Below are 27,785 nucleotides of genomic sequence, written 5' to 3' on the forward strand. Positions count from 1 at the left end.
AGAAAACGATCCACAGTTACGAGCCCCGGTCACCCGCAGCCCCTTTCTCTCCGGCGGTACCCTACAGTCTGGGACGTGTCCCCACCCGCCGGAGGGCCAGCCTGGGGGTGGGGGGGTCAGGGGTCACAGAGGTCAAGTGACACGGCCGAGGGGACGCGGGAGCCCCGGCGCTCGCGGAGCCTGACCCGGGCTCACCACCCGCCCCCCGCAGCTCTGCAGGGCCGGCGTCACCCAGAAATAGGGCCCGGATTAGGGGGTAACTTTAAGCACAAAGTTCCGGGGGCCCTCAGGCGCGCGACCCGGCGCTGCCCCACCGCGGTCCCAGAGTGGAGGGCAGGCTCGGGACGACCCGCGGGCGGCGAGCTCCGGACCCTCCCCGCCGGACCTCGGCACTCACCCGCCGCCGCCGCCGCTGCCACGGCCGTCGCCTCCCGCGGGCCCCTCACGCCGCGGCTCGCCCGGCCTCGCGGAGCCGCCGAGTCCCGAGGCCCGCCGCGTGCCCCGCGGCCGCCGGCGCCGCGCCCCCCGCCTGCCACGTGACGATGCTCCGCCCCCTACCGCGCGATTGGCCGGCGCCCCCGGCTCTGCGGGCCCTCATTGGTCCGGGGGTGGGGCCCGGACTGGGGCGCCGGGGTTATGCAACCGGAGGCGAGTGGGCGGGGGCGAAGGTCCCAGAGCGCATTACATAAGGTGCCCACGGCGGAAGGCCGGCCAATCCCGACGGGCCGGCGGGGAAGCGGGGGCGGGGGGCCCCGGAGCAGGTTCGAGCCCAGGACGCGCGAGTCGAGTGCCCGGCCTCCTTCACGGCGCCGGGGGATGGGCGGTGCGGGCTGCTAGGAGCAGCGGGGCTGCGATAGGGCGCACTCGCGGTCAATCACGGGGGGCGGGACCCTGGCGGCTGGGGTGGGCGGGCCGGCGGGGTCTCCACGTGAGGGGCGGAGGGGCGGCGGGGCGGCGGGGCGGCGGGCTCGTGAGGCTCGGGTGGCACCTGGGCTGGTGGTCGGGACCCCCCTGGGGCAGCCGGAGGGAGGTGCTGGGCCGCCGAGCGCGTTCTCTGCGTTTTCTCGGGTTCCCGTAGTGTCCATCGTTCCTAACCTCGTTCTCCGTCCCGCCAGCTCTTCGGGCGAGGGCCTTGGAAGCCCCGGCGGCCGAGCAGCCCGGGAAGAATCCAACGCTAGCTTTAGAAACGGGAGTTTTGACGGCGGAGCGTAAACTTTTCCCTGCTCTTCCTGAAGTTACAGACCCACTTGCAGCTGGAGGAAGACCGGTGTATGTAAAAGGACTGCTGTGGAGAAGCCCGTTGGGAATTCCAGGCCGGCGGCCCGGTTCCAGATCCCGGTACCGACTCCTCCGGCCGGAAGGCGCGGTGCAGGGCGCCGCCCCCTCCGGGGCCTGTGCACGGAGAAGCTTCAGCGCTTGTTGGGCCAACGAAAGGATTTGCATAGGAAGTCAAGCGTGCCGATTCTTCATGTCATGCACTGGATAAATCACCTTATTTTTCCAGGTGATGGCAGGTCTCGCTCTCCTCTGAAGCTCTTTTGCCAAACTACATTCGTATATCTGGGCAGGGATGCTTGTGAGCTCTGGGGAGAGAGTGGTGGCAGTTCCTGCCCCGCAGGGAGTCTACGTTTTATTGACCTAAAACATGAACAACTCCATAGAGTAAGTTCAGAGGGTGGCAGCTGCCATGTGGAACATGAAACAGTCTAATGGGGAAAGGTGCGACTAAGGGCAGGATGGAGGGCGAGGGAGGCAAGAGGCACCGTAGCCCGGCTAGCAGGCCAGGCCTCTCTGAGAAGGTGAAATTGAAACCTGAATGTGGGAAGGGGGTGGGGATAGGCCCTGAAGCCCAGCAGGTTTGCAGCGGGGAAGCAGAGAACAGAGGGGGAGGAAGTTAGGAAGGGCCAGATCACAGGGGCCTTATAACTAGGGAAACTTGGAGTTTTTCCTAATGGTAGCGGAAAGGGGAGGATTTTAAGCAAGGCAGTGATTTGTATCAGTCAGACGGCTGCCCCAGGAAACAGCTGAAAGTCAGGAGGCTGTTTAGTACGATACATTGGGGACACAGCCTTGCCAGTGGAATGGGAGTAGTTGTGAGAAGAGAGCAATCACAGGTGACTCCTGGGCCTGGTTTAAGCAGAGCTGCATACGATGGGACGTAAACTTAGACGGGCGAGTCTGGAGATGGTATGTTTCGATGCAGGGAGAATGGAGAGTTAGGTTTTCACGGTATGTTTGAGATGTGCATCACACTCCAAGTGGAGTTGCCAGGTAGGTCACTGGACTTCCCAGCCATTCTCTCCGCGATAGACATTATTGATGAGAGGAAGAGAGCGAGAGGCAGGGGAATGTTTAATTCTGTTTGGCTCACATTGAGTTTGAGAGGCCTGTGTCTAACAGGCTAGGAATCAGCAGATTAATGAAATATGGGGATAGATGAGACTGGAGGGTAAGTAGAATGGAAAGACAAGTTGGCAGAAGACCCAGCCCGGAGGAACCTTGCCATTTAAGGGAGGGGTAGAGAAAGGAGCCCATACATGGTAGGTATTCCTTCAGAATCTTGAAAATGGCACTGAAAGTTCATACAGATTTCATTATGAAAGGACCTGAAGGCACAATTCTGTTCTCTTCCAGTATAGTGTATCAGACAAGGAAAGTAGTGACCATCTGTCCGAGGCAATGGAAAAACGTCAACCTCTTCTCTCCCAATAGGGTTTCATAGGAAACTGACATATTGTAAACATAAGCATAAGTCTACTTCCACCCGTTATATAGTATCCTAGGTGACACAGAGTAAGAGTAGAAGTATATTCAAGGGGAAAGATTAACAGAATCAAAATGAGACATGTTTGGAGATGGCCCTCACCCACCCAATTATATTCCCCACATCCCATGTAGGCAGCTATCATACCATATGCAAGGCCAGCTCTGCACATCACTTTTGAAAGACCACAATGGGCTGAAGAATCCTGTATTCATGAGAAAGCCAGTTCCCCACTCATCTAAACTGAAAAGCACTTTTCATAAGGGGGTAGTTTGCTTCTGTTGACTAGCAAATAGGGATATGCTAGGTAACATGAAATTAGAGTGCTCGGGGAGGGGACTGGTGAGAAAGGATGAGAGTGGAGTTTAGGGGCTTGGGGGCGGGGCAGCAAGGAATGCCATTTTTAGGACTTGGACCAGGCGCAGCTACTCCTCTATAAGCAATACAGGTACCAGAATTATGTTTATAAACATTTTATTCATGTCATTACAGTGGGCAAGTTCCCAGCTAAGTGCACAGATGCGAGGTATTGGTGGGTTAATGCAGGCGCTGGTGGGTTACATGGGACTGAGCATAAGGCCAAGGAGAGAGCACCAAAGTTTTAACGTCAGACTTGGCCAGAGACCCTGAGCTGAGGGGCCTAATGTCCTGACACTGGCAGCTGCTTTTTTCTCACAGCTGGGCATGTTTTCAACTTTGTATCAATTCAGTGCTGTCAGGGGATACCAAAGAAACGGAACCCTGTCAACTGCTGTTGCTTTGTCAGTCACATCCTAGCTCATGAAAACGAGCCTTAGAATACCCGGTCCCGTGGGCCAGAGCGGTAAAGCTCTGCACTTCCCCCAGTGCCTCCTTGCCCGTCTTCATTCATACCTGAATCCCCACCCTGAGCCACATAGCCTCATGTGGAAAGTCTCAACAAAAGTCTCTCAGATGACAACAGCTATTTACAAAGCATCATCTTGTGCAGTCTATGACATGGAAGAAAGGAAGTGTCTCTGGTTAGCTATCCTCTGAAAAGTCAGCCACCCCTGACCAATGCTAACTGAAAGTATAATTTAGAAGACAGACTTAGGAAGTGGAATATGATTAAAAACACAAACAAGCTCCAAAAAGCTTCAGTCTATGAGGACTGGGCCAAATAATGACCAGTTCACAGATGGTCTTGCTTGAAGGCTACAAAATTGTTGCTCACGTTAAGTCTCAGAAACATACTGGAGTCCACAGCTGGTGTTCTGCAATCTGTCTCCAGGTATGAGGTGGTTAGGCTCTAGCTCGCACCTTCTCTCAACCCCAGGACAAATGCTGAATAGGAAGGGGAGCTGTACCACCTACAGTATTTTAAGGTAAGAAAAGCCTGTCAGGATGCAGAAGCTTCACAAATAACATTACAACTTTAATTCTGAAGGGTACCTTGAGTTCCACTGGTCACTTTTTGGAATTTACCTGTCAGGAACAGACTCAAGGGCATTTTATTGGGATTTAACTTTTTTGGCAAAAATAGAAACTTTGGTCATAGCCATAGTTCTATAAAAATGTTTTAAAGAGGTTATTTCCGATTAAAATATTTTTAGCAAATGATACAAAACAATAACAAGTAAACATCTTTGTATCTAATGTAAGAACATTACCAGCATCTTGTTTTAAATACAGAGAGTCAGTAGTGCTTATAAAAGTAGAGGGTTCTCTATAGGGAATCAGAAAGGGAGCAAAGTAAGGCACAGACTGGCATTGTCACAGATTTGAGACAGACTAGTGTTCTCTCTGTAAGGCACAAACTAGAAATCTGATTACCCAAAGGTTTAAAGTGTGGCTCTGAAGTTAAGGTCATGTGATGAGGATAGCGAACCTGGAAAAAAATTCCCTTAATTGGGAATTCATGGCGGTGACTCAGACAATGCTACTTCTAGGTGATAGCACTCTGGAACTCAGGAAGTCCTTCCATCAGCCCATATGTAAATTTGTAAAGGCACTGTGCAAAACTGGGCTGGGCTGACGACACTTCTAGTTTGGAGTGCATGTTAAAAAAAGGCACATTTCCTAAAACTCAAACTTTACACTAACTAGCAGAAAATAATCATTTTAGATATTATAGTATGTAAGCTTGATGATATATATAGCAGGTTCTAGGTCAAAGCCTTGAACAGGTTTCTGGAACAGCAGGCCGTTGTCTTGCTGGTTCTTCATGAAGACAGACTCCACACTAATAAGCAGGAAGATGCAGAAAAAGCAAGGGAAACAGCAGTTTAGTCTTTCAGTGCAAATCCATAATGAACATCAAATGCTAGTCTAAATGGGAGCAAACACGCAGCCTGGCCTATTTGCTCCTCGTGGCTTATCCACATTTTGAGAGCAAGAGGACGAACGAAGAGATCAGGATCGGAGACATGCTGGCCCTGGCCACAGTGGCAGCGGGCAGTTGCAGTGGTGTGTACAGTCTCACTAGTGGTAGCAGTAATAATGCGTGTATTTATTTACTTATATAATTATTATCGTCACATGCCAGGCAACACCCTAAGCACTTTTTATATGTCAACCAGTTTTGTCCTCATAACAAACACAGAGCTAGGGACTCTTATTACCCCCTTTACAAATGAGGAAACTCAAGTTCGGAGATATTAAAATACTTGCAAGAGCCCCGCAGTTGGGTGGTGGTGGGGCTAGGGTGGATCACAGGTAGTCTGTGCTTCCAATCACTAGACTACGCTGTTTCTCACAAAAGGAACATCTGATGGAAATACATTCAGAGAGAAACTTGACACGTCAGTGGAAATGAATACGTTTTCTCTAGTTTCAAAGCACTAATGTTTACATAAAAACTCTCAGACTTTAATCATACAACACTCAATATTTAAAACATTTACTAAAGAAAACAAATCTTTGGAATAAACTAACATTTCTGAGGATATTTTGAGTTCTTGTACATGAAATCACCTGTGAACATACATGTTTCAATGAGTTTAGAACAGAACTCACCGACGATGATGACGATGATGATGACGACAACGCTAATCCCTATGGCCCACATCTGAAACGGAACATGTCCAAGTCACATTTTAAAGAGACCAAGGTGCTGACTAAAGGGTATCATATAATACTACTCTAGTCACTGAAAGGGAAATTCTGGTGCACTACAATCTGAAATAATCCAGTTTTTAAAGCCTAAATGTAATGCTCTCAAACAGGACCTGAAGGCTACTTTATCTGCTTTTCATAAGCTCTTCAAATGTTCTGTGGTACCTAAGTAGGCACTTGTGTACACGTGTTCTCCACATCAGGAGGGGCTACTGAACACACAGTGTACTGGAAAGTGTCACTTCTAAACCAGGAAGGGGCAAGACATTTCTTTGGGAGGTGTATAAAATCTGCTCTGGTCCCTGCTCTTGTGTGGCACTTCCTGCTCTTCTGTAGAGCACATTGTGGCTTTTGAGCAGCTCTTTCCTTTGGCACTGGAGCCATTAGAACCATATGCAAACTGACCACCAACGCCAGTCCTCTGCTGCCAGTCTGTGTTCAGGGCTCCGCTGGGGAGCAGGATGGAAGGGGCTTATGTCTGTGATTGACTTTGGACACTACTACATGTTTTTTTTTTAACTTTATTTTTATTGCCTACATGCCTTTTTAAGGTCAGCTACAGAGTGCAGAGATTTCCTAGTAGTGGGGATAGGAAGGGGTATGCAGTCAGTGTTTTATATTCAGAGTCAATCCAAATTCCATGTATGGGGAGTCAAACTCACCTCCAAGATTTATGCAAGTGCAGTATCTGCGGGCTTAGTCAATCCCCAGAGAATGCAGAGGCAGACTTAATGTAAAGACGAATTGAAGAGAATTACCTTGCAGTTTTTCCACCAATATTTTCTCTTCAACTTGGCAGCACTTGTTTCAAATTGGGAAGCTCCTGCCTGCAGTGCGTCTGCACGGTCATCTAACTCAGAGAGCTTCTGATCTCTTTCCAGCACCTTGTCCACGTTGACTCTCATGATGTCCACCACCTGAATAAACATCATCACATCAAGTTACACACAAAGAAGGGGAAGAACAGCCCGGCCAGCGGGGCTCAGCGGCTGAGCATTGAGCTATGATCCAGGCGACTGCGGTTCGGTTTCCGATCAGGGCACATGCTCAGGTTGCGGGCTCCATCCCAGGTGGGGGTGTGCAGGAGGCAGCCAATCAATAACTCATCATTGATGTTTCTATCTCTCCCTCTCCCTTCTTCTCTCTCTGAAATCAATAAAAATATATTTTTAAAAAAGAAATGGAAGGACAAAAGGTCAGCACTATTATTTTGATCCAAACTTTCATTAAAAAGGGGGCGTGGCCTCACCATTTCATGAAATACTTAGTAAACTAGGACTAAAAAGGAACTTCCTTAACATGAGAAAGGGTATTTATGAAAAACATCCACAACCAACATCCATGCTCAATGGTCAAAAACAGAAAGCTGCCCTGGCCTGGTGGTATGGTTGGAGCGTCATCCTGTACACCAAAAGGTTATGGGCTCAATCCCTGGTCAGGGCAATTGATCGACATTTCCCTCTAATATTGATGTTTCTCTCTCTCCCCCTTCCTCTCTAAAATCAATAAACATATCCTCGGGTGAGGCTACAACAAATAAGCACCAGAAAGCATTCCTCCTAAGATCAGGGAACAAGACAAGGATGCCCACTTTCACAACTGCTATTCAACATTGTACTGGAAGTTCTGGCCAGAGCAATTGGGCAAGAAAAAGAAACAAAAGGCATCCAAATTAGAAAGGAAGAAAATCCATATTTGCAGATGATTCTATATATAGAAAATGCCAAAGAATCCACGATAGGGTTAATAAACAAATTTAGTAAAGTTTCAGGGTACAATATCAGCATTCATAAATCAGTGTTTTCATATAGTAACCATCAAAAGGAAATTAGTAAAATGATTCTGTATGCAATAGCATTCAAAATAATAAAATACCTAGGGATAAACTGCACCAAGAAGGCAAAAACTTGGACACTGAAAACTATAAAACACTGCTGAAAAAAATAAAGACCTAATGGGAAGACATCCCATGTTCATAGACCGCAAGACTTACTATTGTTAAGGTGGCAGTATTCCCCAAAATGATGTACATATGTACAATTCAATACAATCTCTATCAAAATTCCAATGGTCTTGGCCCTGGCCAGGTAGCACAAGTGGTTAGAGCATCGTCCCAATATGCCAACGTTGCCGGTTTGATCCCAGATCGAGGCACATTCAGGAAACTACCAATGAATGCATGGGTAAATGGAATGACAAATCGATGTTTCTCTTTCTCTCAATACATTTTTAAAAATGGCAATGGACTAGAATAGACATTCCTACTAAAAATACAAACAAATAGCCTACAAACACATGAAAAGATGGTCAACATCACTGGTCATTAGGGAACTGCAAATTAAAGCCACAATGAGATACTATTTTATACTCATTAGGATGGCTGTAACAAAAAAAAAGGGGGGGGGGAATGACAAGTGTTGATAAAGGTGTGGAGAAAGAGGAATCATTAGGCACTGCTAGTGTGAATGTAAAATGCTGCAGCCACTGTGGAAAAGTTTGGTGGTTTCTCAAAAAGTTAAACATAAAATTACCACATGATCTAGCAATTCTACTTCTTGATACTTACCTAAGACAAATGAAAACATATGTACACAAAGAAACTTATATGCAAATGTTTATAGCGGCATTACTGGTAAAGCCATAAGGTGAAAACAACTGAAAATCCATCGACTGATAAATGGATAAACACGGTTTACACACACAATGGAATATTACTCAGCCATAAAAAGGAACGAGGCACTGATATTTGTTACCATTTGGATGAACACTGCAAATATTATACTAAGTGAAAGAAGCCAGACACAAAAGGCCACACAGTATATGATTCCTTTTATATGATTTATCTAGAATAAGAAAACCCTTAGAAACAGAAAACCAATGAGAATGGGAGAAAACCAGGGACTGGGAGGAAGAGGGAACAGGAGTAATTACTAAATGTGTATAGTCTGTGGTGATGAAAAATCTGTGAAATTAGACAGAAGAAATGGTTGCACAACACTGTGACTACACCAAATACTACTGTACACTTTAAAATGGCTAATTATGTGAATTTCACCTGAATTAAAAAAAAACCCACAACTTTTCTTAAAATTCATTTGGTTAAGAAAAAGGACCCAGCCCGGCTGGCATGGCTCAGAGGTTGAGCATTGATCCAGGAGATCATGGTTCAGTTCCCAGTCAGGGCACAGGCCCGGGCTGCCAGCTCAGTCCCTGGTGGGGGATGTGCAGGAGGCAGCCGATCAATGACTCTTTCATCACTGATGTTTCTATCTCTCTCTCCCCTTCTCCTTTCCTCTCTCTGAAATCAATAAAGATATATTTAAAAAAAAAAAGAAAAAAAGAACCCAATTTGATTTTGCAAGTAAACAAAAGTTTCATGCAGGATGGAATCAGGATGGGTTTCTTAGCATGGAAATATAAAAATTTCAGAAGTTCATAAACAAAGCCATTACATCAAAATATTACCATATTTAAAAATCCACTGTTAAACATAGTTTAATAAATTTTTAGTTTTTAAATTAAATTTATTGGGGTGACATTGGTTAATAAGATCGTATAGGTTTCAAGTATACATTTCTATGATACATGATCTGTATATTGCATTGTGTGCCCAGGACTCAAAGTCAAATCATCTTCTATCACCATATATGTGATAGTTTAACGTAAGTTTAATGCTGCTTTTTAAGGCAGCTAAATGCAGAAAGACCAAGGTATCCTTGTTGGACAGTGATGGCTTTTAGGAACATGGAAATACTAGTTTGAATTTCTCAATCTTCCATTGTGGGTCTGCATGTGTAGGGCAAGACAAAGATGCTGTGAGCATCCTCTATCTCAAGAATTCCATAAATACAGATTTATTGGGCTAGAGCAATTTGCCAGCATCTGCCTTCTGTATGTCAATGGGCAACAATCAGAGTTGAATTCTACAGAGGTCTGCTCAGGCTGGGAAACTAGAAAGTCAGGCTACTGGAACAGTATTTTGATGAAAAATCTGGTCAGAAGGATTGGTCTTGGCTTAAACAATCTATAGACCTAATTTCAAACATCCTATTACCCTGTTTTATAAAGTGGTTCTCTTTTTTCCAATACTTTTTTATTTTGGCAAAATATATGTTATAAAGTAGTTCTTGGAGGAATGTCCTCAGGGAGGGGTATTTGTGTTTTAGGGATGTGATTTGGTCACAGAAAAACAAGCATGAAACCAGGAGAGTTTGCCTTCTGCTAAAGTCAGGGCTTCCAGAATAGTAGGGGACAACATTTGTTACTTTTATGATAGTCAAAATTTACTTTACATTCACACTTTTATGATACTCTTTCTAAACAATTATTTCCAGAGTGTTCCTATGTTCATCTTCTCAACATTTCAGAGCAATACCTCATCCACTTGATTCTGTGTCTGCTGAAGCCTCCGATTACTGCCAGAGGCAGTGCTTGGACCTGCAGGCGCACCTGTAGACCTGAAACAAGTAAAGGCACGAGCATCAGTAAATCAGCATCCCAAATACATTTTTGTAAGCATAAAGTTATTCCAGGACTCTCAATGCTAGGAATTTCAAAAGCAGAAAAAGAAACTGTCCCTGTAGCAATGAACAATGGTTCTAATACTATTTCCTCTAATTCCCCTGCAATTTCCAAGATGCACCCACATGTTAAAAGTGAACAGCGTCTAAAGTAAAGGTTTAATATATCTACTTTGCATCACTGAAAAACCTGACCCTAAGACAGATCCATTCTACTTTCCAATTTTTTATTACTTTTTTTTTTTTTTTTTTTAAAGCCACACATCTATTTAAATGCACTCAGTACTCTTCTGATCTTTTTATTGTGGCACGAACTGTTTTTATGGTTATGAACAGTTACAGAATGTCTTTCTCCAGTATGGGGAAATGCAGTCATTTACAGAAACAAGAAACAATGCTCCCTCTCTTAAAAGGTTACTCATCTTTTAAAATCCTCATCAAATGCTTTATTTCTCCCCAGGCAGATCTTCCTTGATCACTCTGCATTTGAAGCACTTACTGTTTCCATCACTTTGTTGACAACGCTTTGATTTTTTCATTATATATATGTATATATAGATCACAGGCTCCTGTGTCTCAGAGGTCTTCCCTATTATCCAAGACAGCACCTATCATGTGTCTTGCACCACAGCCACTGATTCAACAGGCGGTATTCCACCCTGTGTCAATGACCAGGGATGCAGCAGATCCCCTCTCTGCCCTCACAGAGGTTAGTGTCTGACAGATATCCGTGGAAGACCACGTACTGGTGCATTTTCTCCATGCACTTCCTCATCGAGTCCTCATAACTCACTGAGGAGAATACTCCTATTACCCCATTTTATAGATGAGTAAAGTGAGGTTTAGGAAGTCCACACAGCTGGCTGTTGTGTTTAGACCAGGGGCTGTGTCATTTCACGGGTCTGGGTCTTAACCACTGTGACCTACAGGCACAGCGGTAACACTCCAGAGTGGCGTCCCCAGTTCCTTGTGGAAACCCGGGGAAAGAAAGCATTCCTTTCTTCTCAGCAGGTGAGCAAGAGCAGCAGGCTGGCCGGGGCAGTGTTACCACGGGGGGAAAGCCCCCGTTGGCAAGGGCCACTACAAGAGCGCGAGAGAGAAGTCCCAGAGCCATCTTCCCGAGTCCACTCCGACGCCGGGTGCCTGGAGACGCTGCCGGGTCCCTTCCCTTGCAACTTCCGGAGCCCAGCCCAGCGCCCCGCAGAGCAGAGAGACCACCTTCCCTCTAGGAACCTTGGGGGCGCGGGGGGAGGGGCGGGGACGGAGGCGGGGCAGGGGCGGGTCGGGCGCTCCTTACCCGGAAAGCCCCCGGCCCCGCCCAGGCCTCTTCCGGATCCGCCCCACAGCCGCGGGGCCCTCCGGGGCGGTCGGTGAGGCCGAAGGGGGGTGGGGAAGGGTCGCGCCGCCCGTCCGCAGCCCGCACGCCCGGGGCCGCCACCCACCCCCAGGCCTCGGGCGCCCCGCGCAGGCTCGCACCGCCTCGGCCCGAGTCCGAGCGGCGGCCGGCGGCACCCGGGCCGGGCGGAGCTCTCAGCCGCGGGCCGCCGCCCTCCGGGGCCCGAGGCCACCCAGCTTCGTGTGGCGTTACTCACATTTTGGCGGCAGAAGGCGCGTGTCGACAGAGCTGAGGAGAGCGGGACCGGCGGCAGGGGTCCTGAGCTGGGCGGTGGCGGCGCGGAGCCGATGACGTCACAGGGCGGGGCCGGAGGGCAGGGCCGCGAGGCGCGCCGGGTGGGCGGGGCGAGGCGAGGGTGCCGGGGTGGGCGGGGCGTGCAGGGTGGGCGGGGCGATGGGCGGGGCCGGCGGCTGCAGCGCTGAGCGCGGGTCGGGGCGCGTCCGCGGGTCTCCCCGCCCCCGGCCGGGCTGACGCTGGGGGTCGTGGTGCATCAGACCCTGGGAAAGGCCTGTGCCCCTAAACCAGGGGCGGTGACAGTATTGGAGACGTCCTGTGTGTTTCTTCTCAACTCCCCCACGTTGACCTAGTGGTCCCGCAGACCCCACATTTTCCCAAGAGACCTGTTAACATGCGACATGAAGTCCATTTGGGGCACTTATCACAGATTGATTGGTTTAGGGTCGCTCTCTTTGCATCCATGACACAGACACTTGTCACTGCACAGACCATGTTATAATGTGTACACGAGCCTTGACACCAGGGACTGTGGTTTCTGGGGTATTCCCGCGCCCCTAGCACAGAGTAGGACCTCAACTTTTGACCGTGTGGGCGCGGAGGCCCCTATCCGAATGCGGGGTTCCTTGGCGATGCCGTCAGCGGTGAAGTGTTCCTGCCGACACAGACGACAACTACGTTAAAAAACAAAACACTAATACAAAACAGGCCCACTGGCAGATTAGATGAAAAACGTAAAATAAACCCTAACCTGGAAATGGAATAATTTGAACAGTGAAACGTCAGTGTATCTTAGAATAAACGAGAGTGTCACAGAGGAGGTGGGGTTTGCGCAGGGAAGTACCCAAAAGGAGAGCTCCCCAGGCAAGGGACGAGCCAACCTCAGGACAAAGACAGCAGTGGAAAGGGACCCGGTGGGCACAAGCCGACCAGAGGGTGCAGCTGGGGCCCAGGTGAACACAAGATGGAACGAAGAGTGAGGATAAGAAAGGAGAGTGTCACTGAAATGCGGTGGCCTGTGGACAGCAGAGGCCCCAGGCGGCGGGAGGTCATGCAGAGTCTGCGGCGGTGGCTGGAGAGGGATCCCGTGGAAGAGGGACCACGGGGAGGCGAGGCTCTGCAGGGAAGGGCAAGAAACCACGGCGTGCTCAGCAGGGGAGGCTGACAGGAGTCAGCTGGGAAAGTGCCTTTGAACAAACTTCAGGGGGTTTTAACTGAAAAGGTGAATTTAGACTGGTGCCTTTATGTTCCAAATAACTGCACTGAGACAAATGATACACTGAGAGGTGCCTGATTAGATAGTTGAAAAGCACGTGTTCTAGAACAGTGGCTGGACTAAGACATTTTTTTCCCTTCAGGGGAACATATCCGAAACCATGTAGCATTCAATGTTGAAACATTGTATCTGTGTCTAAGGAAATACTTGAAATTATTCCATATGGTTTGAAATATGCCCCATCACCTTGGATTGTAGTATCAGGTAGAGTTAAAGCAACACACACACATAATATGGGGAAATTTTCTTCATTTTTAATTTACAGCAGAAAGAATATAAAGCATTCAGAAAACATTTTCCATATTTTAAGGGCAATTCAAAACATTTTGCATGGTTTCCAGCAGCTGAGTTCTTCAACAGATCCATTGATTCAATGATGCTTTACATGCACAATTACAAAAATAAAACTTACAAAAAAGAAGACATCTAGACTAGTTTTACATGCAAGTCTCAGGGACCCCCCATTGGGCGCCAACTACTGTGTGGAACTGCCATAAGCGACCGTGCAGCCAGAAAGGGGTTCGAGTTAGTGTCTTTATTTCGTTCACACAGTACAGCTGATTTCAAATGGGTAACAAGAATAGCAATTAAATCTTCAGGAGACAGAATAAGTTTAGCTATTAATTTTATAATGAAATCCTACTCCTGGCACTTGGGAATTCAGATTATCCAAGAAAGCTGCGCTTATCTATCATCTTATATTCAAAATTAAGATTCACAACCAAGAAAAAGCGGTCAGAAGTGCTTCGTATCAGTGGAAGTGTGTTTTTACCTCACCTAGGATCCACAGTTGTACTGCTACTTTCTAATCCTCCAGGAGAACCCTCCTAGTTCTATGTTAAGTCTTTACCTTCCGGAATTTTCTACCTTACTTCTCAGCTAATAATGTAGCATGTGAAACATAAAATAAAAATAAATGTGAGGGTTAAAGCAAATCCACTGAGGTCATTACTCTTGTCAAAAGATCAGTTGTTTGTACCGTAAGAAATGGAATAAACATATCTAAGTTCAGCATTAATATAGGATACTCTGAAAGAGCTGGCTGGCTTTCCTTCTACTCCCACTTACAGGAATGCAACTGCGTATTTGCAAGTTAGTGTCCACCTATAGGTCAAATTGTGTAAAACGATACATATCTGGGGGACTGCAACAGCTGTAACATAACCCACACATTTAAAATAACAAAATCGAGTCAGCTCAGTTTACAAATGTACAGATGGCTACTAGTTGTGGGGCTGTCACTGTTGTCGAAGCTGATCACAAGCAGTAAGACATATACTGTACAGTAATTTGAGGTTGGCAGTGAAAGGAAGGAATTAAAAAACAAGTACAATTATAGAAAAGGCACCAAGAGCACTGACCCCAGTTTTTACCACAATCTTTTTTTGTATCTACCTTCCTTCTAAAGACGCCAGTTTAAAAGCTTATTTGTGAATATTTTTAGGCTTCACAACAAGCCTTGAGTTTTAACTTACAGTTGGCAGCCAGAACCAAGAAAAAAAAAACCCACTATTATTTCAGCTTTACACCAACTGGTCCTGAAACGTAACCTGGGGATTTTAAACTGGCATCAGCAAACGCGAACTTGAGTCTCCTCTGTTTGACATGAGTAGTTTAATTTTTTAAAAGCATCAGATTTCTTTGGCTCCTCATGATGTGAAAATAGTAAAATGCCATGACATCCCTACGAGACCAGTTTGCATCTTTGAAATTTTTAGTTATTTTTGTGCAATTTTTATTAACATTTTCTGATTTCCAGCAGGAGATATGAAAACGTGAGACATCTTTCTACCTTTCGTACCATTTCTTTAGTCAGGTTTTGGTCGTTCTAAGAATTCTTTGTTGGAGCGAGTGGATGGTGTTAAGCTGTTTGCTGATTCATCTTATGATTATCTGTTTAGCAAAAGTAACTTAATTTTCTTAAGCAATTTTAGCATTCACATTACTTGGCACCATTGGCAAAAAAAGTTTTAAAGAAAATAAAATAAACTCCTGGTAGCCAAAATTAAATGTAAACATATCTTTTTTTAAGTAATGTTACTTTGCCTTTTTTCCTAAGTCTAAATACAGTAGCTCTTTTTTTTAAATTTTTTTTTGCAGTTTAGTCATGCTTTAGCAAAATGTTCTTCTAAAGAACATTTAAAATAAAGTACTCTTATAGTGAAATAAAGTTTTTTTTTTTTGTTTCATTTTACAGACCATAGCCACTAATGCTTTGCTTTTGTTCATTTCTTTTTTCTTGATTTCATGCACATATCTCTTTGTTTTAATATATACAATATATACAAACAATACATCCACATTTTTCTTGCTCATTCAGACAAAACTATACAAATAATTTTATCTTGCCATGTTATTGACCTTTGTGAATAAAATATTTAGCAATTAATATAACCCCTTTCAAATATTTCTCACTTTCCATTTCTACCTTCTATATATACACAGAAACTGCTCCGTTTGGATGAGATATAGCCAAAAATATGGAATTTACTGGCCAGAACGCAGCACCACACTGATCTTTTTAGGTGGCCAATGTCCAGGCAAGGTTTAGGATTCCTCAGAATGACTACACTTTCCAAGGTTACTAGAGAAAGCTACATGCTTTACCAGTTCTCTAAGTAATTCTCATTGCACGTGAAAGTAAGGCAAAGAAATTAAAGTGCTGAACATGAGAAAAGGGACACGGTGACTGCTCGCAGGTTCCCGGGAGGTGGTGGGGGCAAGAAAACAAGTCTTAACTCCGACGCGGTTTCTCGTTAGTTCCCATGCATTACCCGTTTGCCACGCACCCGCCCCTCTGCAAATTTCCACAAGACATTAAAAACCTGCAGATCTCAGAAGTTGCATTAAGTGTGCTGTAGAGACTAGAACGCAAACGGACGAAAGGAAACAGTGAAGGAAATGCGGACACGCGGACCCAATAAAGATTTGCATGGTCTGAGCCCTCCACTGACAGTGAATCCCAGATTCAGCTTCTTGGAAGTAACTGGCAGGTGCAGGAACGGCCTCCTCCTGTTGCTCGCGCATCCCCGCCTCTTCTTCTCTGTATTTTTGGTATAAATATTTGTACAGTTCCACACGATGTTTGGATACAGCCCTATGTGAGAAGGAAAAACGGCTTCTTCCCGAGGGGAGGAAGCCTCTTTCGGTTCCTCGTGGCGTCTTGTTTCCCATGAATCCAACAGAAGACTGAGTTCCAAGATGTCTTGCTGATCAAATTAAAAGTTGTCCATGAAAGTGCAAATGCAATGACCAAAACATTCCTGTTAAAATCCTGCAGCTGATCGCCCCAAAACTGCAGAGGGATTACGTGTGTGTGCGCGTGTGCGTGTGCGTGTGTGTGTGTGTGTCGCATGTCTCTGCTAAAAACAGAAATGAAAACAGTCTGAGAAGCAATGTCACATTGCTAAGGGATGCTGCTGTATGTCTTCAAGTTCCTTGGCCTTTCTCAATTCTTTCACTCTGGAAGGGAAACAGAACAAAATGCCAGGTGATAACGATATACTGAAACCGGGACCAAATCCAGGAAAGGACATTATCATTCCCTCTGAAGTTAGGAAAAAAAAAAAAAAGAAAAAGACAAAGACCATTTGAGGACTGATGGCAAAAGAAACTCCTGTTTAACTGCTGGGGGAAAGGCTCAGAGGAGGAGGGACATGACCCTTCCCGAAACCAGGCTCGGCCGCCACGTGCTCTGAACACAAAGCAAAACCGAAACCGACTGCACTGAATCAAGCGTGACGGTAACACTCTCATCTGTTCAAATAACTTTCTTTTCCGCCCGGTGGGTCACCATCGGTGCCCTGTGAGTCCATGCGATGCGACTCAGGGAGACGGCACACACATGTACAGAGGTGCTGGCGGGCCTGGGAAATGAGCTACCCTTGCTCCCAGGCTCAAGGCCGTCAGGTGCCTCGGCCCTGATGTGACACCCGCGCAGCTCCGCGGGCTCACGCGGGTTCACGCGGGCGGAGTCTTTCTGATCTCACATCCCTCACTCACCTCCTATGCCGTATGGTAGTTTTAAAAGACGTGCTGGTCACTTCCCCCACGGCCCCCAGAGGGACAGCAATAGGGTGCAATGCAGATCAAGTACTTCGTTCTAGTTACCAAACATGGTGTAGTAACCAAGTTTAAATGAAATTTGTTAGAGTCATGGAAAGTGCGTATCAGGAAATTATTTGCTAATTATCGCTTCCAGCCTGTATTTTTTAATAGAAACATTTGCCTTGGTGTTTTACTACGGCCCCTGATGCAGACGGGGTATCAGGGCAGAGGCTGAAAGCTAGAAGAGTTCTCTTTACTGACAAATAATTAAGGCCCTGCCTTAATGTCAGGACGGGCGAATGCCAGTGTGACCCCAGGGTCTGACTTTGGAGGCCAGCGCTCGAAGCTCTGCCTGCCGGGTGGTAACCTCTGTTTCCCAAACATGGGTGTGAGAGGGTAACTGTGGCCAAGCAGAGCGGCGGTTTCTCAGGACACGCTGCTCTACTTCAACAGCACGACCAGAAGTCTGGTTTGTTTTTCCAATACGGGCCTATATAGAGCTCAGTAATTCCCAAATAGTTTCTGGTTCTCCAAGAGTAGCATCTTTCCTGTTACCTGCAGTTACACCCGCAAATTTAAATTTTATTGCGAAGCAAATGCTAGTCTACTTTTTTTGATAAACTCGAGCAGGAAGAAAACCTCTGAAAGCCCGGTGGGAGTGTTTGCTGCGTTACATGGGCTGGGATCCAAAGGGATGGCGCACATGCTAACAGCGATTCAAGGAGATGATTGTATTTACCACCTCCGTGCAGACCGTTTCTCAGTAGTCTGCAAAGTTGGTACAATCTCTTCAAAGAGAAGATGCTCTCATTCAGGAAAAAAGCTTTATCATTGTATCATCAACACTCAGAAGAACGATCATGTTTGAAACCTTGCTTGTCTGTCTGATTAGTTACTAAATTCAGCAAGCCCAGCTCGATTAAAACAGTGTATCTTTAGAACGGTTAACTCTTTTTCTTCACAGGTACATTTAGAAACCATTGCTATGCTCATAATTGCATCCAGGTATTATGTAGTTTTAAATTTTGTAATTGAATATACCATGGATCATGAAATGTTCGGGGGAATCTGGATATTACCGTACAGAGTGGTGCATTATTCTAGGTCCCTAAGTTTGGTCATGCAGACTTGATAAGTAAATGGCTTTTTAAAAATTGAAACATGCTATATTCTGTGTTCAATTTTTAAACATGCAACGTCTATACTAGCAGCTCTTTGGCTGGAGAAATGCAAGGCATGCAGTGATGCCACGTGTACTTCGGGGCATGCAAGAGCCTGCGCCTGTGAGGCCGTGTTGCCGAGTAGGGCGAGGTGTGCATGCTGCTTCGGGTGCTACGCTGTGTCTGCCCTAGGCCGGCGCCTGCCCACGGATGCAACAGTCACTCCATCGCTGGGCAGCGCTCTAGAGTTTGAAGAACTCTTAACTCAAGATCTCATAGCATCAATGCAGAGAGAGCCCGTCACGATTTTCCTAGAGCGAAACAGGAATGCTTTAAAAATATCAAGTTCACCACTGCCGTGAGATAAGAAGGAGAGTGAATTAGAACCAGAAATGTTTTATACAGCCTCATACCAAAGACTCTGTTGCCAGCTGGTCACGATGGGTGTAACTTAACCATGTTTCTTTTCGTGAAAATGGTCACACTTGGTTTTGCAGTTTCTTTCTGAACTCATTAAAAACTCAGCTAAGATTTCGGAAGGTTTCTGCGTTGCCGTGTAAATACTCTGCTATAAAACTAGAGGCAGCCTCGCACACCGCGAAGTTAAGCAGAGAGGCCTGTCCCCGCCCAGAGATGGCTACGACTATCCGGGCAGGGAAGTGGAGATGCTGAGATTTTCAGGTATCTTTTCAGATGCATTTAATTCCTGAGCTAAAGCGGAGAATTCGGTTCTTAGTTTCGCGCTGAGGTGCGCACAGTACGCTGGCATTTTTATAAATGACACAATGTGGCATATGTTTTTTTTAAAAAAACAGGAAGCCATTAAAGGAGGACTTGGGGAGAAATAGAAGGAGAACATGTATGTTCCAAGAGCTGTACGGGCTACTTAATACTTGTCACCTTTAGTCCTCACGACACCGCCCTTCTCTCCAGCGTATAAACGGAGAACCTGGGATTGACAGGACTTGAGCAGCCTGCCCCAAGTGACACAGTTCACAGATGGCAGCGCAGGACCCGAAGCCACCCTGCTGCCTCCGATATCTCAGGATGACAAAAGAAATGTTCGAGTTCTTATTGGTTTTCCCAAAATACTGCATTTGGGGAATGTCCATGGCCTGCACTATGCTGTTGAAAACCGATGAGAGCACTTACACTTTCTCAGCTCTCAGGTGTCATCCTTCACATGAGCCTACACTGACTTTATTACAGTGTTTTAGAGAGAAAAATTTCCTCCCTGTAAAATGTCCTTACTGGCTTTTCAACACAGGTTTGCACCGTGAAAAGAGTGGGCCTTAGGATCAAGGAAATGAAGGATATTTAGCTTCATTCTTCAGTTTGCAACCTGTGGACGGTGCTGATGGCAACTCAGAGGAAACCGAGAGACTGACAGTCGGCCCTACGGGAGTCAGAAATGGGCTTCGACGGGACTTGAGGGCAGGGTGTCAGGGTAAATGGGGAGCCTGGTTTTCTGTTTTGTTTTGTTTTAAATCAAATGTGAACCCAATGAGGCATGTCTGAGTGTTACACTGCCCCCAAAGAAACAGGAAACAGTGAATTCTGTTACCGAAGGGGTTGAGAACAACGTCCAGTACTAGAATTTTTGTTAACACGCTCTAGGGAACAGATTTTTCAAATCACAGTGTTTCCGACAGTTACGGAAATCTGTCGTCGCTTCGTCTGACCAAGACACAAATAATCACTAAACTGCGTGGGTTAACTAAAGATAAATCTACCACAGTAAGTTTACGCAACGGAAGTTCCACAGAACGGAACCTGAAAGTGTCCGGGTTACCTAAAAACACACCGTATGATCACACTTACTCCTGATGTCATCACGCAGAAGCCAGCGGAGCAGCCTTCCTGAGATGGTAAGGACAGTGAACACAGGATAGAAACTACGGCTCCGGGAGGCACAAGGCCATTGCTACCGAGGGGGGTGGCAAGGACCACGCTTCTGAACCTCCTCTCAGGGCCTCGGAAACTAGGACTCGCACGGCCAGCTTGGGATGGGGCAGTCAGGACAGCAGGACTTTGACCTGTGACCACTCAGCTATCAACATTAAAGGCGATCCCAGGGTTTCCCCAGGCACTCTAGGGGGAGATGCCTAGGCCCACTGGGATACTGTTGCAGTCTCGACCAAAAGGAAACAAAGTTGCATCAGAATGTGCTGAGGCGATGTGTAAGCAACAGCACCAAAAGCCAGCAGAAGCCCAGGGGTTTATCTCCATGAGACGTCCCACGGTAACGTATGAATCAATGCGGGAGGCCTGCTTCGGAGCCTCGCAGCGAACAATGGCCCATGGGCAAAGCGTGGGCGAAGCCGCGGCATCACACCCGCTCCCCGACGCTCAGCCAGGTCGATGGGTCATGATCAGTGGATCGGCAGGCAGCGCCTCGCGAGGCTGGACGTCAAAACTAGACAGGGCAGCCAGAGCGGCTTTTTGGTCCGTTACCTGTTGCTCTGAGAGCTGCAAGGGCTTGTGGGGAATTTAGGAAAAGGGAGATCTTGCCATTTTCCAGAAATCTCATTTGGATCGCAAGACAAGAAAGACAGAGAGGCCCAATAAGAACGACACAGAGCATGTAGTCTGCGACTGAACGCACGCCACTGTGTTCCAAAAACGTGCATCTCCTAAAAGAGGCAAGTGAGACAACATTTAGATTTAAATTACATCCACGATGACACATCCCACGTGCAATTCTTACTCCTCACTGAGTATAACGGGCCGCTCGGAAACTGTACCTCTCGCCGGATGCAACTAAAGCCGCGGGATCCCGCAGCTGCCGACCTGGGGCACCCCTTGCTTTTCCCGGTTAGACGGTCTGCTTTCGAGGCACTGCTGGAGAACCGCCCCGTGCCCAAAAGTATATGCAACAAAGCAAAAGCTGTAAGCAGCAGACCATGGGGATGCCCCGCTGGAGACACCTCGCAGGGCCACACTCAGTGCTCCGCCCGAGATCGCTGGTTACCAAGGTAACAGCAGCATCTGGCCAAGTTCAGTGTTTGGAGACCCCGTTGTCAAATACAGAGAAAAATGCGTGGCTTAGAGACATGTGTCCAAGAAGTGTTCTCTTTTCCTCCTCTGATTAGGGTTATTTTATTCCAGTAGGATAGCTCCACCTGCCTTCATGGAACATGGGTAACTCAGCCAGCAACCTCCAAGAAAGAGGCTGTTTATTTAAGGACCAGACCCCCCCCTCCCCCATTTACAACAATACTTGTCATGCCTGTTGCAGGTTACGGAGCCCCCTCGCAGGAGCACTGTCCCCGAGAGGGGAAGAGGGGTTCGCCTACAACTTGCTTTCAGAGAGTGGTCTCTCTGATCTACGAGGACACTTTCTAATGCCCATGAGAAAAGAAACGTCCTGAAGGGAGATGTGGAAGCTGTTTCTAACTAGAAGGGAGGGGCTGTCCTTCCTGGCCTGTTCCACGGGGACAGATCCTTATGCGGCCCTGCTCTTTACTGCTTTCTGCTATGGGCTGGACTGACGTCCTGTTCCATACACCGCGCGTCCCACCGGAAAGTCGTATTTTCAGCAGGTGCCCTTGAGAAGTTTCTTCAACCTTAGAAACCCTTCAGCCATTTGCTAAAAGTAGTTTAACGCCTAAGTTAACTAGGAAAGGAATTTAAGCTGTTGATTCAGATTTTCTGTGTGTCTAACGAGCTTTCTCTGAAGTGGATGGTGATGGTGCCCAAGACCAAACGCACCCCTGGGGCGGTCTTGAGACTCTGAAGACTCCACCGTAAGGTGCTGGACACACGAGGGGCTAAGCCTGCCGGGAAAAGGCCGGACTCAGGTGCTTTTTCTTTGCGGTCCCCAAGCAGAGATGAAAACGTGACACACTTTCTGAGGGCTGCGCTGTTGGAACTGGCCTATCGTGTCTCAATCCTGATGACCGACATCGTCTGCCTGTCAAGGTAGCTTTCTGTCTCATTAACCTAGGAGCTGGGGTCCAAAAGCGTTTTACAAACCGTGAAATTTAATTAAGTTTTCAAATATTTCTTTTCATGGGTAAACCTTAAGTGCCTTAAATGCTTTATCAATTAATAAAGTAAGTATATAATCTCCCTTGACATAAATTCCAGGGATATACGTTCTCCTCAGAGAATGTTCTGCCTCCAAGAGCAACTTCAACCTGGGGACCACGAGAGGGGGTGTCACGGTGGCTTCTCTGATGGGACAAAGAGGGGGTGAGATCCGACTGGTAGTGAGACAAAGCCGAAGGCAAGCTCTTCCTTGAGTCACCCGGTTAGATAATTCTAGAAGGAACTGTAAAGCTCCCCAGCTCCTCCCCCTCGAGTTCCCTAGGCCTTAGGGGCATGAGGATGCTATACAATTCCAGCTTCCCCAGGAGGACTTTTGGGAGCTGGGGACGGAATGCAGGAGGCACTTAAGGAATTCTGCTGGAGACTCGGCATTAAGGTGGAGAGGAGACTTGGCTTTAGCCTTGAAAAGCACCTTTAGAAAACCGGGGTCTGAAAAGTGGTCATCAACATACCAGAAACTAGCAAGTTTCAAGCGCGTAGGCAGCCGCTTTTACTAAGATGCCGGCTCCTCGCAGTGGCCCAGTGTGACCGGATGCGACATGCGAGGTGGCGTAACTCTCGGCTAAACGCAACACTAGGCGTGCACCTGTTCTCCGGGAAATTCTTTAAACGGACAGAAATACCACCTGTGTGTGCAGAGGGTGGGAGGGACGAGAGAGAGAGAGAGAGGGGGGTGGAGATTCCTCCTGTGCTTTCCTCCTGTATTTCGAGCACAGGCATCTCCGAGCCGGCTCTGCCGAGCGGGACCCGCACGAATCCAAGCGCCTCCTTCTAAAGGGGACCAACTCGTCACACGGGCAAATGAGCGTAGCCGCTTTACTGTTATTGTTATTATTTTTGACAAATGTCCCCTTCAACGACTACCCATCGTTTTAAACAGGTGAGACTTTAAACCTTTTATAAAAAGAAGGTCTTGGTTTAGGAAGAACTTTTAAAGACTCAATTCTCCTGTTACCATCAGTTGGCCAACTGCGGCCTGTGGGCGAGACCCAGCCCCACGCATCTCTGTGGAAGTGCAGCCTGCCAGAAGGGCCACCCTACTCGGTCATGAACTATCTGTGGCTGCTTCTGGGCCACCACGGCAGACCTGAGCGGCTGCCACGGGAACCGTATGGCCTTTTAAGAAAAAAGTCTGCCCACCTTTGGCTTAAAATATAGTGAACAAACAATATCTGCAGAAATGTAAGATGTTTCAGGTTTTCTGAGGTGTGCTCTTTTCTCAGAAACCTGACAAATGACTGTACAACGTATTAGTTAGTGCAAAGTGAAGGGGGAGGCATGAAAGAGTCGAGTCGAGTCGAGTCGAGAGAGGTAGCTCCCACATTGCATTTTAGATGCATCTTCTCTTAGGACGACATACGTACAAGACAAAAGTTGACAGATGGATCTACATGCAAGTCTGCATTTGGTGAATTCTGTTCTCATTTTAAACCAACGTGCTGGCACTAAACCCTCGATTATCACTCCAGACGCGTGCAAGTCCCATCGGGCACAGGCTCTCACCCCTGACAAATGAGCAGCCTAATCTAAAATCTCCTGAAACCTGTTCCTTATCATGTCTTTAAAATACAAGTTACTGGAACACCCTCTTCATGGCAACACAGGACATTCGGGTGTAAGACCGTGACACGTTCTTTCCTCGGCGGTGCCGCTGGACGCTGGAGGTCAGCTTCGCTCGCCGCCTTACAGGGAACGTGCCAGGTGGGTTGGGAAGGGCAGCTCTGTGCACCGACTTACCTGACAGCGCCGGGGAAAGGAGATTTAGGAAATAAAATGATAGGGACAGGGGAGCGGGACAACGGTCTTTCTAAACAACACGTAGATTACTTAAAAAAAAAAAAAAAAAAAAAGCCAATACCACCTAGTGGGCCTTCTCGCTTTAGAAATTTGGACACAGTCGATGAGAAAATTCCGGGTGGCAAGCTCCCTGGATCACAGGTAACCACCTGCTTAACGTTTCCTCGCGGCGCGGCCTTCCTCAGGGTCCGGCCTGCGCCCCAGCCCTGGTTCACACCGAAGGCCTCTCCCACCCGGCTCTCAGCATGCCCTGCGGCCGCCGCAGGTCCTCCCTTCACTCACTCATGCACCGGCGCTTCTACCGTTCGCGACTGTTCCGGTATCACGTAGCAGTGTTAGTAATTAGGGTTAGTTTTACTTGTATCTTGTTTCATTCAATGGATGTGAAACTTACTGGCATACCTAGGCTGCAGCCCCATGCAAGCAAGCAAAAAGCAAAATATTGAAAATGGAAGAGAAAGGTAAACTGGCTCGCAGGCAGCTAAACTCACCCTTTTGTACAGCCTATGGTCCACCAGGGGGCTTGGGACAGTAAAACAACACCAAAGAGCTATTAGCACGTGAGGGTCACAACAGAAACCTTATAAATAGCTTTATTTCAACAAAAGAAGAGAGTTACAGTGGTTCCTTTTATGGAGAAAAGAAAAAAAAAGAAGAGTGGTGGTCAGGTGTGTGAAATGAGCGGGTAGAAAACTCACCAATTTATATTTAAGCTTAAAAACGCTGGGGTCACGTGACAGCAGGTCCTTAAGAGACTGGACACCTCTTATCAATTCCTGAAGCTGCTTCCTGCCTATCTTTCTAAGAGGGGGACATGCGAGGTTTGCTGTTTTGATGCTTCTAAGTGACAAGCCGCATGACAGTTCCCCTCGGAATCTACTCAGTAACCCAGAGAGGAAACGGGGTTACACTCGTCGGAGGGAAAAACGTCAGCTCAGGCGTCCAGGGCGGACTTCAGCGCCCTTCCCTTCCCCCACAGCGCACACAGCACGGGGCGTGGGTACTGACCTCTCAGCAGACACAGGCCGTTAAAATCTGCCTGCGCGTTGTGCTAAAATCCGAACCGGGAAAGGGCCCATCCCAGAAAGAGCCAACGGGGTCTTGAATCCCAAACAGTGAACAGAAATTCAGCCTGACACTGTCTTCCTAGCAGACTTTCTCGGTAGCCTGACAAGGCTGAGTCACAGTTAAAACAGGGACCGTGCCAGGTACGGCCCTCAGGAAGCTTTCTCCAGCCTGAGGAGAGAGTGCTAGAAACGCGAGGGCCCACGTTGGGAGGCAGCCTTTACAACTCACCCCCGTGGAAACACAGCGCATGGCCTCGGCCAAAAAAAGAGAAAATGCTCATTGCCACCAGGGTGGCATGACCTGTCCACATGTTCAAAGCTCGAGGCTAAGACTAGAAGAAACAAGGAAAATTTAACTTGGGAACATTTTGGTGTTTGAAGTCGCCTGAAGAAGAGAAATGTAAAAGGCAATTTTCTTGAAAATAGACTCTCTCGGCCTCAACAGTGCTGGAGGGACTCCCCCTGGGGCTTTCACGGTGCAGGGAGGTGAGGAAAAGGGGAGGAGGGGGCGAGCCTACGTGAGGACCTACGGAAAAGGGCCGAGGGAGTCCTTGACACCTTCCCGGAAGGAAGAAAATAAACCACTCAGGTGCTAAGTTAGAGGTAGGACTGGGTGACAAAGAGACTGACTGGAGTAAGGCTTGTGGAACTGGTTTCCTTACGTCAGAGCCACAGTCCATACCTGGACCTGCTGCGTCAGGGCATCGAAACTGGCATCTCATTGCTTAGCTGATACCGGTGGAGAGCAGACGGGTTGCTGAGGCTTAGCTGCCGGTACCTGAGCTTCTTCCAGAGCATTCTAGCCACGCGCCACCCACTAGGTGCTAAAGGATGCACTCTGTAAAGTTTTTATTATTGCTAACATGGGGCTCTGGGCACGGTCCCTTCTACCATCATGTAAGTGAATTCTTTCATTAGTTTAAGTAAAAGTACAGGTAGCCAGTTAGCCCCTATGAAGTCTCAAATGAAAACATTTTCAAAGTTAGCAAGCAGATAGTTTTAGGAATAAGAAAAACAAAAGTAAAATGAAATGTCTGAGGAATCCAATTGGACGTGAACACTGGGGCCTTTGGGACAATGCAGTAAGACGTCGGGTAGTGTGCTTTCAAGTCAGGTTCTGCGAACAGCACGGCTCCCAACGCACAGAAACGCCAGGGCCACAGGGACAGGCATGTGAACATGGCCCGATGCCACTGTTACAGACGTCAGGCTGGATTAGCCTAAGTAAAGAAACCTCAACACTGCACCAGACCCCCAAATCTAAGTAAAGAACTTGGTCTTCACAGAGAAAACTCCAACTCGAGGCAACACAGAGAAAGACCTCTGGCTTAGCTCCACGGGAAGGTGCTGTGTCTGTAGAATTCATTATCTGCTCATGAAAATGTGCCTCTAACCTCGGGGGTGCGTCCCTTCCTAGAATTCCTCCTGTCTGGCTCCACAGCCGAGCTTTACCCCGGAGTCCACAGAGCCTGTTATCTACCACACGTCCAGCAGGGGGCACCAGCTACCCCCAGACATCCTACTTCTAGCCTTGGGTGCAGAAGAGAAACTTTCTTTTCTGGTTGGACACACAATAGCGCCCTGAGGCTTTAGCTTGAAGAACATACCTCAATGTGGCACAGAAACAACAGGCTAAAGGAAACACGGAATGAAAAGCTCGTCCAACTAAGTCGTCCTAACACCCAAATTAAAACAGGAAAATGCTGGCGTGAATCTCCGTTCTGGCAGAGCTACCAGGGTTCCAACGGCAGCAACTTAGTCCCTAGTTAAAGAGTTCTATTGTCCTGATGTCATTTGGGGGGTTCGCCCTGATTCTTTGTTGGGGGTGGTGGTGTTAGCTTTACACAGGAGTTAATGAGTGGTACAGAAGATCTGGGCTGTTCTATTAGTCGTGATGAATAAAATGTAGGGAAGACGATGAATGTACCTACCTGTGGCGACAGCGTCGTAGAAACCTCATTATTTTTCGAGCAGCTTGATCCTGCTTTTTGGTTAGCAAACTGCTCCTGAAAAAGAGCCAGAATATTAATTATTGTCACGAGAAGGGTGCTGTAAAGTTTCACACCCAGAAGTTGGAAAGGCGTCTGCAGGGATGCAGGGCTTTTAATGAAATAGTACAGCAAACCCAACAACGGGAGCCGATGCTGCGCTGCCCAGGGGAAGGAGGGGGTGCAGAAGCACCCCCCCAGGGAGAAACTGCCCATCGGATGGCACTGACTGCTCTCCACGGCTCTACGACACGCTGACTTCGCTGAGAAAGGCATCCTGGCGTTACACAGGCTTTCTCAGTCTGGAAGTTGACCCGCCCGACTTCGACACTGTATCACCTTGGGCTACTATTTCCTAAACTTTTGTCAACATATTTTACCTTGCTGAGCACTTTTACTACACTCTCTCAA

The 27,785-nt window shown here is 47.4% G+C and overlaps 2 protein-coding genes across 3 annotated transcripts in view; both read right to left on the minus strand.

The window, feature by feature from the left end:
• Nucleotides 1-3,221: 3,221 nt before the first annotated feature.
• VAMP3 (vesicle associated membrane protein 3) lies at nucleotides 3,222-12,021 on the minus strand. Its single transcript, XM_087820143.1, has 5 exons — nucleotides 11,952-12,021; nucleotides 10,215-10,296; nucleotides 6,598-6,756; nucleotides 5,741-5,792; nucleotides 3,222-4,967 (listed from the first exon to the last, which is right to left on the minus strand). Coding segments are annotated over exons 1-5 (315 nt in total). The 5' UTR covers nucleotides 11,954-12,021; the 3' UTR covers nucleotides 3,222-4,947.
• A 1,476-nt stretch (nucleotides 12,022-13,497) lies between these two features.
• Nucleotides 13,498-27,785, minus strand: part of CAMTA1 (calmodulin binding transcription activator 1) — a 689,419-nt gene continuing 675,131 nt past the window's right edge. For both annotated transcript variants that reach the window (XM_087820144.1, XM_087820145.1), the window contains 2 exons: nucleotides 27,318-27,392; nucleotides 13,498-16,727 (listed from right to left, as the gene is read on the minus strand). In XM_087820144.1, coding sequence (XP_087676270.1) covers nucleotides 16,664-16,727; nucleotides 27,318-27,392 — 139 coding nt within the window. In that variant the 3' untranslated portion in view covers nucleotides 13,498-16,663. The remainder of the gene's footprint in view (nucleotides 16,728-27,317; nucleotides 27,393-27,785) is intronic.

Source organism: Miniopterus natalensis, chromosome 9, assembly GCF_054644295.1.
Source record: "Miniopterus natalensis isolate mMinNat1 chromosome 9, mMinNat1.hap1, whole genome shotgun sequence".
NCBI lineage: Eukaryota > Metazoa > Chordata > Mammalia > Chiroptera > Miniopteridae > Miniopterus > Miniopterus natalensis.